At 38.9% G+C, this 19,695-nt stretch overlaps 1 protein-coding gene across 3 annotated transcripts; it reads left to right on the top strand.

The window, feature by feature from the left end:
• The first annotated feature begins 2,938 nt into the window (after positions 1 to 2,938).
• On the top strand, positions 2,939 to 18,107 carry LOC115581801 (carbohydrate sulfotransferase 12). 3 transcript variants are annotated; one of them, XM_030417225.1, is made up of 7 exons: positions 2,939 to 3,455; positions 8,134 to 8,393; positions 12,979 to 13,602; positions 13,729 to 13,871; positions 15,847 to 15,975; positions 16,158 to 16,350; positions 17,509 to 18,107. In XM_030417225.1, the coding sequence occupies exons 3-7, from the start codon at positions 13,090 to 13,092 to the stop codon at positions 17,779 to 17,781; spliced, it is 1,251 nt and encodes a 416-aa protein (XP_030273085.1). In that variant the 5' UTR covers positions 2,939 to 3,455; positions 8,134 to 8,393; positions 12,979 to 13,089; the 3' UTR covers positions 17,782 to 18,107. The 3 variants fall into 3 exon arrangements, with proteins under 3 accessions (XP_030273085.1, XP_030273095.1, XP_030273076.1); XM_030417235.1 differs by having other exon boundaries at positions 8,080 to 8,393; XM_030417216.1 differs by lacking the exon at positions 2,939 to 3,455 and having other exon boundaries at positions 7,878 to 8,393.
• Positions 18,108 to 19,695: the final 1,588 nt, after the last annotated feature.

Here is a 19,695-nt window from a genome sequence, read left to right as displayed (position 1 = left end):
CTGGCTGTGTCTCAGAGTTTGGTTCTTGTATTTAATTATTTTTTAATTAACCCTAACCCTAACATACAGGGGGTTTAATTCTAAGATACCATAAACAACTTTTTCTACACTATAATGACAAAAGATTTTCATTTCCGTGCATATTTAACAACACATCATTAGGACGGAGAGATCTGTGATGGGCCAATGTCAGCTGATAATGATTCTTGTAGTCCTAAAAAAAATGTTAGTAACTGATGAATAAATGATAAGACAATACTAACCTAAACAAACAAGCTGGAGTGTGATCACTTTGGAAGACTTAAATGCTGAAAAGAGGTGGTTCTAAAGGAATTGAGTCATTAAATCAGAAAACAGATTTTCAGAAAATTTGGTTCCAGCTTCTCAAATATGAGGACTTTTATTTTTTGGATTTTTTTGAAACCTTTTTAAATAACTTTAGCCTATCTTCCGACTGGAGAAAAAAAAGCAAAATTTTTGAGGGGGTTTGTTGGATAATTTATCAGTGTGACCGCTGATACCTCCCTTGATCATACGGGACCAAATACATACTTAAAGGAGCACTAAGTAGTTTTGGGGCAGATATTTTAATGGGAAGAGAAAATCTTTATGACCGAGATTTTGTATGTCTAAACAAACCAAATGAACTCTTTTCTTTTGTGACTGAATAAACAGACTGACCTTTAAGGACACAATTTCATACTGTTTTACTTTGTTTATATGTGGCGGACCCTGCCAACTTTCTAGCTTTAAACAGTGTTCTAAAAATATCATTTTCCTCTGATAACGGCTTGTTTATTTAGTTATGGAAAAAATGTTGTTTGTATTATTAACTCTGATAATAGTTAATGTTGTAAATTTAAAAACAATTCTGAATTGCTTCTCTGACACTACAGTGTCCCTTTAACAAGTCTCAACCCCCCCGTCAGATTCATTCTCTAAAAAATGTTCCGTCCAGTGCTGAATTTAAGAAGATTAAAAACATCTGTTGTTTGGAACAAGTCACAGCTCATGGAGCGTTCAGAGGCTGCAGTTAAACGCACATCTGTGTTTCTGCTTAAAATCCAGCTGTTGACATGTTCTCCAGCTGCCACTAGAGGTCGCTGTGTTGAGTTGTGTTTGTTTTCATAAAAAGGTTTAACTGAGGCCATAAACTGTTCGGAAAATCTGTTTAAAGGGGGGGAGTTTGTTTTGGCTCAGATGACTTTAGAATTCTTTAACCATAACTGAAAAGTATGTGTAAGTGAAGGTCACTCACTGCTTTATATCTACTGTGTGTTTTGTGGTCCTGAAAGACTTGATGCCACCATGATAACGGGGTTCTCTCTGATCCTCTGGACAGCTGACCTGTCATTAAGGTGAAAGCGATGCTGAAGTGTCTTCATACATTTATAAAACCATCCCTCCTGCGACTCACAGGTTATTTAATCTGCATGTGGAAAGCATGATAGAGCACAATTTCTCTCGTGGGCAATAAATAAACGGTTCTGCGGTCATGGGAGGTTTTGAAACACTCCATAATAACAGTACAGATTTCGTATTCAGCGTCTGTGTCACTGTTATCAAGACAGACTCATCAAACAGGGAACAGGTAGTTCTTGATGTGTCAGAATCATTTGGGTTCGTTAGTCTGCAGAGTTAATCCCTGATGTTAATGTGAGGTCAGACGGTGAATATTGACACTGTAAACTGCACTGATCTCTAACCTCATTAACCCAACCTATCGATGTTCACACTCTTGCACAGATATCTACTGACAGCATGAACAGAATAGTCAACGGGTTCATGGAAGATATTTACCCGTTAGGATTCCATTAGATCAGATAAAGGACCAGGTTGTACACTCTGTACTGTATCTCCCCACAACAGCCAGAAACCAAGAGGAAGGTCTGTTGGTTCTTTGACTTTGTCCTGCTAAATCGTTTTAACCAAAAGTGGACTGTCGTAGTGACACACTGTCTGAACCATGACTGGATTTTAAGATTGCTGCAACACAGGTCTTTGATTTCGATCCAGAGAGAGAGAATCAGCTCGGTCCAAATGCTGATCCACCTGGTACACCGTAAATCTGATGCACTTGTGTAACCATGCAAGAATTTAAGCTCTTTTTGGGCAAAATTCCCAAACTGAATGCTTCGTCAGTGAGGTCTTAACGTTCAGTAGACTGCTGCTGGTGAGCGGTCGGGTCCTCTTGATGTGGGGAGAGAGCAGCCACCCCGTCATTTTCCCATCAGCTCCTCAGATGTTATAAATAGTCATTAAGAGACAGCTCCTGAGCCCACGGTCCACATTTAGACTTTTATGAGTGGGAGAAAAGACGAGAGCTTATACACACAGTCACCAGATAAATGGAAAACACCTTAAAATGTCTTTAATTTCTTATATCTGACTTTTAATCCCATAATTATGACTTATTATGACACAATTACGACTTTTACATCTCCTAATTGTGACTTAATTCTTACAATTATGACTTTTTTATCCAATTTTTTAACTTGTTTTCTCATTATTTACGTTTTTGTAACAATCTGGAATTCTTTGTCTCACTAACATGAGTAACATGACTTTTATTTAGTGATTTTTACCTTTTATCTCATAATTCTGAATTTTCATCTCATTATTGACCTTTGTTTAATCATGTCGACTTTTCAACTCATAGTTATGACTTTTTATGTAATTATTGACTTTGATTAGTTTGTCTCATAACTTTGACTTGTCAGCTCATGATTTTGTCTTTGTTTTGAGACAAAATTTGGAATTTTTCAGACAATTGTAGAGTTTCTTGTCTCATTAAAATGACTTTAAAAGAAGAATCTAATTTTTGACTTTTATTTTGTAATTTTAACTTTTTTACTGATTTATTATCTCATAATTTCTACAATCTTAATCTCATTACAATCATTTTTTCCTCTTTTTTTTCATATTTATTATTATTATTTTTTTTTACTTGACTTCAATATTAAGTACATTTACTGCCAGAAAAATGACATTTGATACCAAAGTACATTTAATATCAGTTACTTTTAGTCTGTTACTCGACTACTAATTCTTATAGGTGAGTATTTTACCTAGCAGACTAATGTCAGAGACGTTCTACTATTGTTTGCCTAGAAGGACTTTGCTAATGTTTACTTGTCTTCAGATCTGTCTCTTGGGTAACTCTACCACTTAAATATCTCGGGGCTGTTCACCGCAGTGACTGACTCCTGCTCGCTGGGTGGAAACTCCCTCTGTGGGAGTGTGAAACGGGAGCGTGTGTGGACAGAACCTGGACAGTGGGCGACTGGTGGCCCCACTCTCGCGAGATTTTGCTGAATGCTCTGGGGAGCGTAGACCGCTCCAGTCGCGTCGAGCCCACTCTGTCCCATCACAGGGCTGACGAGCGCGCACGGAGGGTGGACACTGAGCCGGCGACAAAGGGCTGACCGGCCGGCACCATGGAGCTCATCTGCCGGGTAAGAAAACACACACCGCGCACACATTTGTTGTGTTTTTCTCTCAGGCGGAGCTGATAAATGTTCAGACCGGCTTAATTGCCGCCGTGATGCTCCTGGTGTGAAGGGCATAAAGGGAACAGAACCGGGCTTTCTTCCCCCTCAAAGGCAGCATGATGAGGAGGTTCGAGTGGAGAAAGAGCAGAGCAGGAAAAAACGAGATGGGTCTTTCTGTCGTCGGAACCTGTGTGAGGGGAAAGTGTCCGCTTGTTCAGTGTCCGGGCCGGTGAAAGGCCACATTGTAACCTGTGTACTGTATAAATTAAGGCTGTGCTCAGACTGGGAGGATGTGATGGAGGAAAAAAAAAGGAATATTAACTGAATTAACCCTTTGATGCTCAACATGAATCAAAGTGAACCCACTCAGTACAATACATGTATAGTCCAGGTATCCCGCAATTAACTTATTATCAGAGCAAATCCTTTTTTTTCTGTCCCCTTTTCTTACTTTTAGAGTAAAAATCACCTTTTTTTTTTTACTTTAGCACAGCATGAATCAAATATAAGCCTTGTTTATTCTCTGTGTATAGTCATGCATTTCTCGGTGTTTGACTAAATATATCAAGGTTTTTATTGAATCTCTTGTTTTTTGACACCACAAATCATCTTTGTTTCCCCCCTTACTTACATCATGAACATTTTGCACATATTTATTCATTGTTGAATTTGATTGGAACTTTTCATATATGCAAATGTTTCCACCGAGTGACGTAATTACTGTGGACTGCCAGACATTTTCACAGTCAGCAAGTTGACAGGTGTTTTTAAGTCAAATGGAACACACACTGACAAGTGCGTAGCTGAGATCATGATGAAGTAAAGTGTAATTCCATTCAGACAAAGGTCTCTAGTTTAACAATTGTTTTGCCAAAGAAACTGATTTAAATCTTGTAAAAGAAAACTGTAATATTTGAGCTTTAGGTTACAAATATATCAAACACTGTCAGCAAGCTAGCTTTTGACATATTTTCTTTTGCTAGTTAGACTTTAACTTTAACAAACTGTTCTTACTCTAACTTAACAACTTGTAGATTGATTGTTTTACAGAAAACTTTTATAGTAATTGTGTAGTAGGACTCTCAGTTGTGGTGACGTTTAAAGTGAAACTCTCCAGAAAGCAACCAGGCTTTATTTGTGATTGAATATGAGTCAAACCTTAGTGTTAAAGCATAATTACAAGGAAAGAGGCACTTTTAAGATTAACTGTAGTTTTGTTTTCGCTGCTGTCATGGCAGACAAAAAGTGTCGATCCCCGAGTGCGACCTAACAGGCAGGAGAGTAATGGAGGATCTCCTACCTGTTAGGTCGCACTCGGGGATCGACAGTTTTTGTCTGCCATGACGTTGGAGTGCTGGAGATGCTACCGCTAACGTGAGTTGTCCAAAAAAACTTCTTTTTAGTAAACTCTGTGTACACAAACAATGTTCTCAATGCTCGTGTTCATGTGTAGAGACCCTGGTGATACTACGAGCAAAGTTTCATGTTGTGTCGAGCCTTCTTAGTTATTTAAAAATAGCGATTTTGATGCTAGCATAAAAGTGCCCCGAAAATTAGCTTGCCCGAAAACGAAACTACGGTAAATCTTAAAAGTGCCTCTTTCGTCGCAATTTTGCTTTTACACGAAGGTTTGCCTCATATTTAATCACAAATAAAGCCTTGGTTGCTTTCTGGCGAGAGTTTCACTTTAAGTCATGTGATCGCAGTGTATTCTGTTTATAGCCTAACATTAGCTTTTAACTTTTAGTGATTTAATTTACGCTTCAAAAATCACTAAAGTGGTTTTCATTTGTTAAGATCATCCTGCTGAACAAAACGTGTAAGAATCATACATTTATGTTAAGGTCATTTTCAGCAATAATCCAAAATCCAATTCAAAAGTCCTGTAGGCTCTTTGTGAAGGACACTACAGGGGTAAACTACGTCCCTCCAGGTGTCCACACACCCGGGACATCATTTTGAAAACATGGCTCATATTAGACGTGTTGTGTAACTTGTGTAGGGTTTTGCACAGCTTGTGTTCAACAGTCTGCTCCTACGGTCATGAACTGCCCACATTTCTTCAAAAGCACGGAGAAAAACAAGTCAACTCGCTCTGCAGACTCGTCATTGAGAACCACAGACACACGGAAAGTTCACAGACAAATATTTGGATGTTTTTTCTTTTTTGCGCATGTTCCTACGCATGTGTGTGTGTGTGGATGTCAATGCTCTTAAAATAGTTCCCTCACATTCAGCGTGGAGTTCAGATTTTAAAACCTAGTGGAAAGAAACACCACAGAAGAAACTGTAATTTTCCCTGCCAAAATATGAGCATTGGGGTTTTCTTGCTCTACTCTACTCCAGACTGTTTTTCTTTTTTTTCTCCTGGTTTTATTAGGACTGTCATTTTTTTTTTCTCCACAATTCTCCCTGACAGCAGATGTTTTTATGGTACAGACAATAAGGGGTGTTAACCCCTCCGGCATGCTCTGGACTGAAGCTGTTTCCACCCCCACAGACCCGTTTGTTCACATCTCCGTGACAGCTGAGTGCCCGGGGCGGAGCCTGAGGTTCCCACGGCCCCGCGGCTGATTCACACTGCTCCAAAACATACTGCTCCAAAACATACTGCTCCTAATGTGGACTGAAAAATGTTGGAAGGATTGTGGCTTATGTTCACCACAAGTCTGATTTAATGTCAGGTATTTAGCTACAGACCAGAAGAAGTATTGAGATCTTTAACTTCATGATCAAAATGTTGAAAGTAAAACAGTTGTGATGATAGTAAACATTTTGACACTAACCTTTACATGAGCAATTTGAATTATAGGCTACAGTAACATTGCTTTTGCCAACCTTTGATTTGAATATGATGATTTCATTTAATATATTGCTATGACAATGAATCATTTTTATAAGCTATAATGTCAAAGCTTGCTCTCAGTGTTACAGTGTTAGCTGTGATAACAGTACAGATTTCGTATTCAGCGTCTGTGTCACTGTTATCAAGACAGACTCATCAAACAGGGAACAGTTAGTTCTTGATGTGTCAGAATCATTTGGGTTCGTTAGTCTGCAGAGTTAATCCCTGATGTTAATGTGAGGTCAGACGGTGAATATTGACACTGTAAACTGCACTGATCTCTAACCTCATTAACCCAACCTATCGATGTTCACACTCTTGCACAGATATCTACTGACAGCATGAACAGAATAGTCAACGGGTTCATGGAAGATATTTACCCGTTAGGATTCCATTAGATCAGATAAAGGACCAGGTTGTATACACTGTACTGTATCTCCCCAGAACAGCCAGAAACCAAGAGGAAGGTCTGTTGGTTGTTTGATTTTGTCCTGTTAAATCGTTTTAACCAAAAGTGGACTGTCGTAGTGACACACTGTCTGAACCATGACTGGATTTTAAGATTGCTGCAACACAGGTCTTTGATTTCGATCCAGAGAGAGAGAGAATCAGCTCGGTCCAAATGCTGATCCACCTGGTACACCGTAAATCTGATGCACTTGTGTAACCATGCAAGAATTTAAGCTCTTTTTGGGCAAAATTCCCAAACTGAATGCTTCGTCAGTGAGGTCTTAACGTTCAGTAGACTGCTGCTGGTGAGCGGTTGGGTCCTCTTGATGTGGGAAGAGAGCAGCCACCCCGTCATTTTCCCATCAGCTCCTCAGATGTTATAAATAGTCATTAAGAGACAGCTCCTGAGCCCACGGTCCACATTTAGACTTTTATGAGTGGGAGAAAAGACGAGAGCTTATACACACAGTCACCAGATAAATGGAAAACACCTTAAAATGTCTTTAATTTCTTATATCTGACTTTTAATCCCATAATTATGACTTATTATGACACAATTACGACTTTTACATCTCCTAATTGTGACTTAATTCTTATAATTATGACTTTTTTATCCAATTTTTTAACTTGTCTTCTCATTATTTACTTTTTTGTAACAATTTGGAATTCTTTGTCTCACTAACATGAGTAACATGACTTTTATTTAGTGATTTTTACCTTTTATCTCATAATTCTGACTTTTCATCTCATTATTGACCTTTGTTTAATCATGTCGAATTTTCAACTCATAGTTATGACTTTTTATGTAATTATTGACTTTGATTTCATAACTTTGATTAGTTTGTCTCATGATTTTGTCTTTGTTTTGAGACAAAATTTGGAATTTTTCAGACAAATGTAGAATTCTTTGTCTCATTAAAATGACTTTAAAAGAAGAATCTAATTTTTGACTTTTATTTTGTAATTTTAACTTTTTTACTGATTTATTATCTCATAATTTCTACAATCTTAATCTCATTACAATCATTTTTTCCTCTTTTTTTCATATTTATTCTTATTATTATTCTTATTTATTCTTTTTTTTTTTTTTTTTTTTACTTGACTTCAATATTAAGTACATTTACTGCCAGAAAAATGACATTTGATACCAAAGTACATTTAATATCAGTTACTTTTAGTCTGTTACTCGACTACTAATTCTTATAGGTGAGTATTTTACCTAGCAGACTAATGTCAGAGACGTTCTACTATTGTTTGCCTAGAAGGACTTTGCTAATGTTTACTTGTCTTCAGATCTGTCTCTTGGGTAACTCTACCACTTAAATATCTCGGGGCTGTTCACCGCAGTGACTGACTCCTGCTCGCTGGGTGGAAACTCCCTCTGTGGGAGTGTGAAACGGGAGCGTGTGTGGACAGAACCTGGACAGTGGGCGACTGGTGGGCCCCACTCTCGCGAGATTTTGCTGAATGCTCTGGGGAGCGTAGACCGCTCCAGTCGCGTCGAGCCCACTCTGTCCCATCACAGGGCTGACGAGCGCGCACGGAGGGTGGACACTGAGCCGGCGACAAAGGGCTGACCGGCCGGCACCATGGAGCTCATCTGCCGGGTAAGAAAACACACACCGCGCACACATTTGTTGTGTTTTTCTCTCAGGCGGAGCAGATAAATGTTCAGACCGGCTTAATTGCCGCCGTGATGCTCCTGGTGTGAAGGGCATAAAGGGAACAGAACCGGGCTTTCTTCCCCCTCAAAGGCAGCATGATGAGGAGGTTCGAGTGGAGAAAGAGCAGAGCAGGAAAAAACGAGATGGGTCTTTCTGTCGTCGGAACCTGTGTGAGGGGAAAGTGTCCGCTTGTTCAGTGTCCGGGCCGGTGAAAGGCCACATTGTAACCTGTGTACTGTATAAATTAAGGCTGTGCTCAGACTGGGAGGATGTGATGGAGGAAAAAAAAAAAAGGAATATTAACTGAATTAACCCTTTGATGCTCAACATGAGTCAAAGTGAACCCACTCAGTACGATACATGTATAGTCCAGGTATCCCGCAATTAACTTATTATCAGAGCAAATCCTTATTTTTCTGTCCCCTTTTCTTACTTTTAGAGTAAAAATCACCTCTTTTTTTTTAACTTTAGCACAGCATGAATCAAATATAAGCCTTGTTTATTCTCTGTGTATAGTCATGCATTTCTCGGTGTTTGACTAAATATATCAAGGTTTTTATTGAATCTCTTGTTTTTTGATACCACAAATCATCTTTTTTCCCCCCTTACTTACATCATGAACATTTTGCACATATTTATTCATTGTTGAATTTAATTAGAACTTTTCATATATGCAAATGTTTCCACCGAGTGACGTAATTACTGTGGACTGCCAGACATTTTCACAGTCAACAAGTTGACAGGTGTTTTAAAGTCAAATGGAACACACACTGACAAGTGTGTAGCTGAGATCATGATGAAGTAAAGTGTAATTCCATTCAGACGAAGGTCTCTAGTTTAACAATTGTTTTGCCAAAGAAACTGATTTAAATCTTGTAAAAGAAAACTGTAATATTTGAGCTTTAGGTTACAAATATATCAAACACTGTCAGCAAGCTAGCTTTTGACATATTTTCTTTTGCTAGTTAGACTTTAACTTTAACAAACTGTTCTTACTCTAACTTAACAACTTGTAGATTGATTGTTTTACAGAAAACTTTTATAGTAATTGTGTAGTAGGACTCTCAGTTGTGGTGACGTTTAAAGTGAAACTCTCCAGAAAGCAACCAGGCTTTATTTGTGATTGAATATGAGTCAAATCTTCGTGTTAAAGCATAATTACAAGGAAAGAGGCACTTTTAAGATTAACCATTGTTTCGTTTTCGCTGCTGTCATGGCAGACAAAAAGTGTCGATCCCCGAGTGCGACCTAACAGGCAGGAGAGTTATTGAGGATCTCCTACCTGTTAGGTCGCACTCGGGGATCGACACTTTTTGTCTGCCATGACAGTGGAGTGCTGGAGATGCTACCGCTAACGTGAGTTGTCCAAAAAAAACTTCTTTTTAGTAAACTGTGTGTACACAAACAATGTTCTCAATGCTCGTGTTCATGTGTAGAGACCCTGGTGATACTACGAGCAAAGTTTCATGTTGTGTCGAGCCTTCTTAGTTATTTAAAAATAGCGATTTTGATGCTAGCATAAAAGTGCCCCCAAAAATTAGCTTGCCCGAACACGAAACTACGGTAAATCTTAAAAGTGCCTCTTTCGTCGTAATTTTTTTTTTTACACGAAGGTTTGACTCGTATTTAATCACAAATAAAGCCTCGGTTGCTTTCTGGCGAGAGTTTCACTTTAAGTCATGTGATCGCAGTGTATTCTGTTTATAGCCTAACATTAGCTTTTAACTTTTAGTGATTTAATTTACGCTTCAAAAATCACTAAAGTGGTTTTCATTTGTTAAGATCATCCTGCTGAACAAAACGTGTAAGAATCATACATTTATGTTAAGGTCATTTTCAGCAATAATCCAAAATCTAATTCAAAAGTCCTGTAGGCTCTTTGTGAAGGACACTACAGGGGTAAACTACGTCCCTCCAGGTGTCCACACACCCGGGACATCATTTTGAAAACATGGCTCATATTAGACGTGTTGTGTAACTTGTGTAGGGTTTTGCACAGCTTGTGTTCAACAGTCTGCTCCTACGGTCATGAACTGCCCACATTTCTTCAAAAGCACGGAGAAAAACAAGTCAACTCGCTCTGCAGACACGTCATTAAGAACCACAGACACACGGAAAGTTCACAGACAAATATTTGGATGTTTTTTCTTTTTTGCGCATGTTCCTACGCATGTGTGTGTGTGTGTGTGTGGATGTCAATGCTCTTAAAATAGTTCCCTCACATTCAGCGTGGAGTTCAGATTTTAAAACCTAGTGGAAAGAAACACCACAGAAGAAACTGTAATTTTCCCTGCCAAAATATGAGCATTGGGGTTTTCTTGCTCTACTCTACTCCAGACTGTTTTTCTTTTTTTTCTCCTGGTTTTATTAGGACTGTCATTTTTTTTTTCTCCACAATTCTCCCTGACAGCAGATGTTTTTATGGTACAGACAATAAGGGGTGTTAACCCCTCCGGCATGCTCTGGTCTGAAGCTGTTTCCACCCCCACAGACCCGTTTGTTCACATCTCCGTGACAGCTGAGTGCCCGGGGCGGAGCCTGAGGTTCCCACGGCCCCGCGGCTGATTCACACTGCTCCAAAACATACTGCTCCAAAACATACTGCTCCTAATGTGGACTGAAAAATGTTGGAAGGATTGTGGCTTATGTTCACCACAAGTCCGATTTAATGTCAGGTATTTAGCTACAGACCAGAAGAAGTATTGAGATCTTTAACTTCATGATCAAAATGTTGAAAGTAAAACAGTTGTGATGATAGTAAACATTTTGACACTAACCTTTACATGAGCAATTTGAATTATAGGCTACAGTAACATTGCTTTTGCCAACCTTTGATTTGAATATGATGATTTCATTTAATATATTGCTATGACAATGAATCATTTTTATAAGCAATTACGTCAAAGCTTGCTCTCAGTGTTTAGCTGTAGAATTTAAATAATACAATACAATAATTGTCCTCTGAAATTCAGTGCGGTGGAACTATAAAGCATTATTTATTGTGTAGTATCTCAAAATTGTTATCAAATACAGTAGTTATCTCTATAAATGTATTAGTTATACATTATACATCACAATTTGGTAAAAATGTGTCAAATTAGAGTGTTGTACATTGCAGAAGACCTCCTTAAATGTGTGACACTAAAGCCTTGTTATCTTCTTGCTCATTAATTGAAGAATTATGGAGCGATAACATAACAAGATCATATCGCTATTATAATAAAACTCTGTGGAAAACCTCTGTATTTGATAAAAATCAGCCTTATTGGCACTATAAATGCACATAACTATGTGAGAAATAGATGTATGTATAATAATATATATTGATTTATACATAAACATAAACATTTTTCTTTTTCAAACATGTGTATAATACCAGCTCTCACTTGTGACTGTTACAACTGTATTTATTTACTGCTGACATTTATAAACACGCCCCCCGACATATTAATGTGACATTTTCATTCTAAATGAAAAGGCTACCAGTGTTTAACTCCCCTACACTTTAGATATCAGCCGATATAATAACATATCAGTGTTTGTTTTTTTTATTATCTCTGTTTGTGTCTGGAGTGTAATAATGTCAACACAGAGATGGTAATGGGAGTCAGTGCTTACTGTTGCCATAACAACCAGACAGCTCATAAAATGTTTCATCACTGCGTCGTCGCTCTCTGGTTATTCTTGTTTGTCTTTGGTCTTTCTAGCAGTAATATGGACTTCTACCGTACAACCCCAATATTTACGGCTTATGAATAATATATAGGCCGCCACTGTGCTTGTATATTAACGCTTTAAAGACGTCATTATGCAGTTACTGCATTTTTAATAGCTCGAATAAACGCTAGTCAAAGGGATTTTCTTCTAACCTGTCAGCCCAACACTCTATTTTATTTATGGGCTCTAATTGATTTATTAAAACGTAAATTATTTAAAAATCCATTATGATAATAATAATGAGCTCAGGTAATAGTTACAAATCATTTTACAGTAAGTGCCAATTAACAGAAGAATATAAATCTGATGAAATTAGCACTTTAAATATAATGTTAAATTGCTAAATTACTTCCTGGAATTATTACTGTGTATGTGTGCCTTCATACACTATATCAGGATGTTTTGATGTATTCTGAACTAATACGTGTTTGACCTTAGTGGTGTTAGACATTTTACGTAAAGTGAAAGTCCTGCTCTCATACTTTGACTTAAATGAAAGTAGAAATATTTTAGCAGTAAAATACAACTAAAGTATCAACGTTTTAGGTTGTTATTGGGCAACTGAATGGCCCCTGAGTGTTGAATGAAAAGATTATCATTGCTCTGTGCTGCTCGATGTGCCTTTTGCTGAACAGTGTCCACAGATAAATAGCAGAATCTACAGTTGACCCTTAATGCATTGACGTTAAGTTTTTTAGTTTTCCAGCTCTTGTATTTTAGAATCAGTTTCTTGTTACTTAATCACTTCACTTCCTTTTAGTCTGCGGAGGAAGAACAGATGTCTTGAGTCGCACTTCCTCTTATCTTTCAGCTGCAGCGGACAAGCAGGAAGTGCCCCCTTCCGTGATGGACGGCCACCATGGAGCTGAGATAGCCTCTTCCTCTTTCTTTAACCAATCACGGCTCTGTATCTAGTACGACCATGGGGACGTGGCGCGGTCTACGAGTGGCGTTCCTCCTGGGGTCTTTGTTTATGATCCTGCTGATCATCGTCTACTGGGATGACGTTGGGGGCTTCACCCTCTACCCGCTGAGGGAGCCCAAACAGGACACGCATCACTCTGACGCTCAGGCGACTACAGGCCCGCCACACTCTGCGTCAACCAGTTCCTCCTTCACTGCTTCCAGTACAACACCGGTCCCCAAGGAGAGGAGAAGAGGAGCAGTGGAGGAACAAGTAGAGGAGGAGGGCAGCGACAAACCAGAACAGAGGAAGGAGACAACCGGGGAGCATGCAGAGGAGGAGATGAGTCATACTGCCGTGGAGGGTGGGGAACAGGAGGCGAGGAAGAAGAGGATCACGGATATGTGTTCAGGAAAGGATGCAGTGGACTTCCCCGGAAGGACCCGGACATTTGAGCAGATCCCAAACAGGGAGCTGGATCACCTGATAGTGGATGACACACACCAGATTATCTACTGCTTTGTTCCCAAGGTACAGCTTTTATGTATGTGTGTGTGTCTCGTTTATTCTGTTAGCGTTTTAAAACTGGTCAAAATACACCCTCACACATCACACAGGTTCATGGTCCCTTGTGTCTTTTCCTTGCTCTCCATTCAGGTTGCGTGCACTAACTGGAAGAGGGTGATGGTGGTTCTGTCTCAGTCTCTGATCTCGCCCTCCTCGGGAAAGCCTTACACCGACCCAGAGGCTATACCTCCTGACATCGTACACAACTCCACTCTCCACCTCACTTTCGCCGAGTATGACACGCAAGCACACAAATATAGTAATGTACAAATATAAAAAACTGGCTTTCTTTGTACTGGACAGTAGAGGGCGACTCTACTGGCTGCAGATATAAGTCAGATTCTGTGTAAGCTTCTGAAATTAATCACCTCAGTGAACACCTTTCTAATGAGTTTTTATCTCAATCACTAGCTTCAATTCATATCCGTCACAGCACGATGTTAATTTTTTAACGTAGTATGATACCGTTTAAAGCTGGGTACGCTTTAGGGTGTGCTTTAGTCTTTAGCCCTACTGCACGGGACTAGTATTACCTGGGGACCTCATGTGATTTAGAAATTACCCCACCACGTCTGTGTTTCGAGCGGCGCATTCGCACGGGATAAGCGAAGTCTGTGTTTTATAACTCGAATTTACTGACATTAATCCCCGGATATGATGTCAAGGCTCTGCATAACCTATCCGTAACATTCGCTTCCTGGACGACAAGAGCAATGGCTGCAAAGAAAAAAACCCGGCATTGGACGCGCAAAGAGACGCTCAGTTTGATTGCTGTGTGAGGTGAACCACATTACCAAAAGCCTCCTGAATTTGCACCCAAAATGCTGTCAAAACTTTCATTTATAGTTGCCATGGCAGCCTCCATAATTCTCGACTGGGGAAAAAGGCAGAAAAAAGGCGTAGAAAACAAAAATAAACAAAAACAAAAAACCACCTGAAATCACAGAGATGCTGATTCGCACGGGACTAATATTATCACATGACCTCTGTGTTTGGCAAAATATGGTAGGTAATTTGGTAGATTAGGTAATTATAAAGACTACACTTACACTACACTCATCTGTAACGGGCGTCAAAGCCCGTAACTTAGTCATTGTAGAGGTACTCTATATCAGCCTGCTCGCAGAAATGACAAACTACCCTTTCACATAACTGCAGTTTTCAATTTGACCAGATTTATTGTGATTCTCATCTTTTTTAGTCCCTGTTCTGTGCCGAGTTGGCGGCCAGGTTGGTGTTGGTGACGTGTGTTGAGGGAAAAGTTGGCGCAACTCAAACAGGATAAAAATATGTATCTGTCTCTCCCGATTTTGGCCTGACTTTGGTTTCTCTATGCCAAACTTAAGTTTTTTCACCAACAAAACAAATGAAGTGAGGTCACAGTGGGATTTCACGTGGTGCCAGCTCACCGCTGAAGACATTTTTGACTATTGCCAAATTGAAAAAGAACAACCTGTGCCTTCACAAACAAGGCACCACTATAAAATTTTGTGTCCAAGTCAACATGGAAAACAGAGAGAATGAACAATGTGCCTAAACAAAGATGACGAGACAACCAAACGCACCACAGAGCTCCTTCCCATGAGACAACAATGAGAAAATAAACCTATAAATCAGGGTGGAGAAGGAGTTTTAAGAATTCACTTGACATTGAGCAAGTTTGACCACATCAACGGGTCTCATTTTTATTTCTAAACATTTTGGTATGAGGATTTTAGAATTCCCCAAAAATGTGCAGAAATTATTTCTTCATTTAAAACTTAAGGAATTCACAAATTACTTTATAATTTCTCCAGGTAGCGAAGTATCATTTCTGTCTTCACTCCTTTGCAAAGGGACATTAATTAATAAAAAGAGACATGGTTTTCCTTTTTCAGACAGCACTGTGATAACACTTAGATATCCAGTTGTACTTTGATAAACTATCCGTGAGCTGAAGGAGTTTTTTACTAAGTCGACACTGTGGAAAAGGAAAGTAGAAACGACAGGCGGAGCTTGGTGCTGCAGCACAGAGAGATCTTTCTCCACCTCCTGGGAGCTGTCTGTATTTCAATATTTTTTTTTCTTTATGCATCATTGATCAGGACGACACAGCTTTTCCTTTTCTATTAGTAACGTGTTTGACATTTGTACATTAGTTACACAAATGTACATTTACAAAATCAAAGAAATGATGTGCTGTTTATGTGTCCTTGTGTCTTTTACCAGGTTTTGGCGCCATTATGGTTCTCTTTCCCGCCACCTGATGGCACTCAAGCTCCAGCATTACACCAAGTTTCTGTTTGTTCGAGACCCCTTTGTTCGTCTCATCTCGGCCTTCAGGAACAAGTTTGGAAGGTGTGTGTCTGTTAGTGGATGGGTAGAGACGGAGAGAGAGTGTGTGACTGTGTAGTGTGTGTGTGTGTGTGTGTCCCCTGAGCCCAGAGCGAGGCTGAGGAATGTGCTTTACTTTTTGATTAAACAGCAGTCCTTTCATTCTTGAATTATTAAAAGGTGTGTATTTGTGTGTGTGTTTCAAGGCCCAACGAGTTCTTCTACCGGCAGTTTGGTTCGGTCATGGTGCGTCGTTATGGTAATGTGTCTGGCAGTTTACCAGAGACGGCCGCTGAGGCATTTAAAGCAGGAGTCAAACCCACATTTCAGCAGTTTATAACATATCTGCTGGATCCAGAGACCGAGAGGGAGAGTATGTTCAACGAACACTGGCGGCAGGTATTTGTCTCACACAGCTTCGTGCTCACAAGCAGTGTAAAGTCAGGCTACACTTAGTACCATTGGTGGAAGAAGTATTCAGATCCTTTAAGAAGTAAAGGTAACAATACTGTAACAGTACTCCACTATGTAGAATACCTGCATTCAAAACCAGTAATATCAGCAAATTTACTTAAAGTATCTGAAGTAGAAGTACTTATTGTGCAGTAAAATAGTCCCCGATCAGTGTTTTACTGTCATATATGATGTTTTAGATTAATACTAGGGCCGCATTAATGTGTATGTTGCATTTTGCTGCTGTAAATGTTTAAAGTTGAGCTAATTTTAAACACTGTTGGGCAGTTTAATCAATGACAAGGCGTGATATTTTATGAGATCGTTGAATGTTTGTTGAGTAGTTGCATTTCCTTGGATTTCAATAGTTTATTTAGTTTAAGAACATTCTGATTTAAAATCACCAAATTTGGAGCTGTGTGTGGAAAACACACTCAGATAAAATACAGAAACTAAAAGCAACATAAAGCTTAAACAATAATAACTATGTCATATGATTAGTCATAAAGTGCATAGTGCTGCTGTATTCATATAAAGTACTAGTTTTGTTGTGCTACTACATATTTTTAAAGTGCTACTGCAGTGCACAGTAGTTCTACAAAATCCACTTGACTGACTTTGACATTTCACTGTTTTGGCAGTTAATTTCTAACGTTTTTTTATTTTCTTAAGTTGTTTTGTCTGCTGTTGTCAGCCATTGCAAGAGCTTGTTCATTTTTCTTTTTTTTCATTTGGACAAAAGCATCCATCAATGTCTCACTCAAAGAATTTAACCATTTGAATTCTGGATATTTCACCAAACCACATTTTTAGTATGCAGAGCGCTTAATCGTTTTGGCACCATGCTGTGTTTTTACAGCTCAGAAAGGAAATCTTATCTTCTTGTATTTTCATTTCAACTTTCGCCATGTTTTAATGCACTCATGCTTTTTAATTTTCTACCTCTGCTGTTTATAATGACTATTGAGAAAAGACATTGTAGCCAATATACTGCATGTGCACACGGTGGAAACAGCCATGAGACACAGACAGATATGAGTCATAAGCATAGGCGCAAACTGATGCAGTCTTAACATTGCAGGTCTGCCTTTTTGTGTTTTTCAGGTGTACCGTCTGTGCCACCCATGCCAGGTGAAGTACGACTTCATTGGACAACTAGAAACCCTCAAATCAGATGCGGAACAACTGCTGAAGCTTCTGAAGGTGGATCACCTAGTACGCTTCCCTTTAGGGGCCCAAAACCTCACTGCTGTCAGCTGGGAGAGAGACTTTTTTGCACACATTCCCTTAACAATGAGGAGAGAACTGTACAAGCTGTATGAAGCGGACTTTGAGCTGTTTGGCTATCCCAAACCTGACAGCGTGCTTCACCAGTAGACCACCACGAGCCAAAGGCCTGGGCACCGCACTGTGTGTGGAGCCCACACCTCAACTACCTACGCACAGCCAGCATATGCCTTCAAATACCAATCTATGATGCTGTTTGTCTCATTTGTTTTGTGCATACCTCAAGTGAAAGAAGTGCCTGCCGGTATTATTTATCATTTCATATCTGAAGCACAAAAGCGCTGTGTTATCTCAGCCTGTTTTCCCCAAGTTAAGGCACTTTGAATAGTATTTTGTGAGCATTATTTTGGAGAATTAGGTTCTCTACATTTCTGATAGGAAATATGTTGCAGAAAAATAAAGTTTTTCTGAAAGTATCCAACTCTCTGGTTCTAATTTAACTATGTATGTGGAGGAAGTATTCAGATCTACCATATCACAAGTAATAGTAGGAATACTGCAAGTCATTTGCAGATAAATGAGACATTTCTCATTTATTTATTATTTTCTTTTAACTTAAGGGGCTTCTTCACAGTATAATAATCTGTTGAGTGCTACTCAGGCTTTGAAAACAGAAGTTGAAGGTCCTCTGTAGCTACTTAAAGAAAGATCCCTTTTAATAATTAATATAAGGGATTATATATTCCATCTCAAGAGACCTACTGATTTTAAACAAGGTTTTACAAATTGGGGGTGTATACAGTAGTTTAAAACACGTGGGTGTTTACCAGGAAGTCTGGGTATAGTGACAGATGGTTTTGCTGCATTTCGGGGAAATTGAACGATCCAGATTTTTTCTTTTCCGGCTTGACACATTAAGGGCTTAAAGTCAGGACATTTTGGCCTGTACTGTTTTCATTCTGACAGCTCTGTCTTTAATTAGTCTCTTGTGAGTTCTCAAGGATTATGAAAATGTAATGCTTAAATGCTAGAGTACCCACATTAAGTGGAAGTATGTAAGAATTATCATCAAAATGTACAATGTAGTCTCAAAAGTAAAACTACTCCTTTCATAGTTTAAAATTATTATATAAGACACAGCTCAGGCCTGCATTTCATAAAGAGGCAAAATGAATCAGAAGGAAAGGAGGCAAACAAATGGTGCTTTTATATATACTACATGTGTCAAATCATTGTTTACTAGATATAAGTTTCATGTATTGTAAAAGAGATGTGGGCGGTTGAGTCATGATTGTAGTGGGAATGGTAATTTTGCATTTCATTCTCATTGAAGAAAGCAAAGCAAGCATGATTATTGACATCTGGTGGATATGATTCCTTGGCCGGGGCATTTAGCACCACAACACTTGGTATTTAAAATCATATGGTGTGACACATTTTACCTTTCATGAAAACATTGCAGCTCCCGGGATTTTAATATTACACTTGGCCATTTCGACAACATTTTGTTCAGCTGTTCAGCATTAAGCATCCATTTGCCTCGGCAGGATATCGGCATAGGACTTAGGCACATGCTGAGGCTCTGTTGGCACTAGAGGACCAGGACAGAGGGGAGAATGACTGTCTACTTCTAGAAGAATCTCCAGTCTGAAATGTTATTTCAGTGTTCATTAGCTATACTTTACACGGCAACCAGTTGTGTATGAATACTGAAATATAAATAGATGAGCTTAAATACACTATTCAAATTAGTTAGGGATAGTGGGAGAATTTAGTGTTTCCCTTGATCGTTTATTCTGTGACATATCTGAATTTTTCATTTTTTAGTGTTTTATGAATAATTTTGGTCCCCAAAAGTAATGCGACACGTTTCATCTGACTTCTATTGCACAAACTAATTTTGAGCAGTGTATGACTAAATTAGTGAGTATTATAATAATCATGAGGCATTTATGTAATTTGTTTGGGGGGGCTGTAAAATAGTCTGCTTACAGTAATCTGTCCCTTTCATCCAGCCCTGCCATCAGACTATATTTTCTAAATTATTTTAAATCTTAATCTGTA

Source organism: Sparus aurata, chromosome 1, assembly GCF_900880675.1.
Source record: "Sparus aurata chromosome 1, fSpaAur1.1, whole genome shotgun sequence".
In the NCBI taxonomy this organism is placed as follows: Eukaryota; Metazoa; Chordata; class Actinopteri; order Spariformes; family Sparidae; genus Sparus; species Sparus aurata.
This window is presented reverse-complemented; position numbering and strand designations above follow the sequence as displayed.

What these genes read in the sequence shown, in the direction of transcription:
- LOC115581801 (XM_030417225.1), top strand. Translation starts at nt 13,090, where the DNA reads ATGGGGACGTGGCGCGGTCTACGAGTGGCGTTCCTCCTGGGGTCTTTG. An exon ending in CTCCACCTCACTTTCGCCGA is followed by an intron (nt 13,872 to 15,846) that starts GTATGACACGCA and finishes GTCTTTTACCAG; the next exon opens with GTTTTGGCGCCATTATGGTT. An exon ending in TCAACGAACACTGGCGGCAG is followed by an intron (nt 16,351 to 17,508) that starts GTATTTGTCTCA and finishes TGTGTTTTTCAG; the next exon opens with GTGTACCGTCTGTGCCACCC.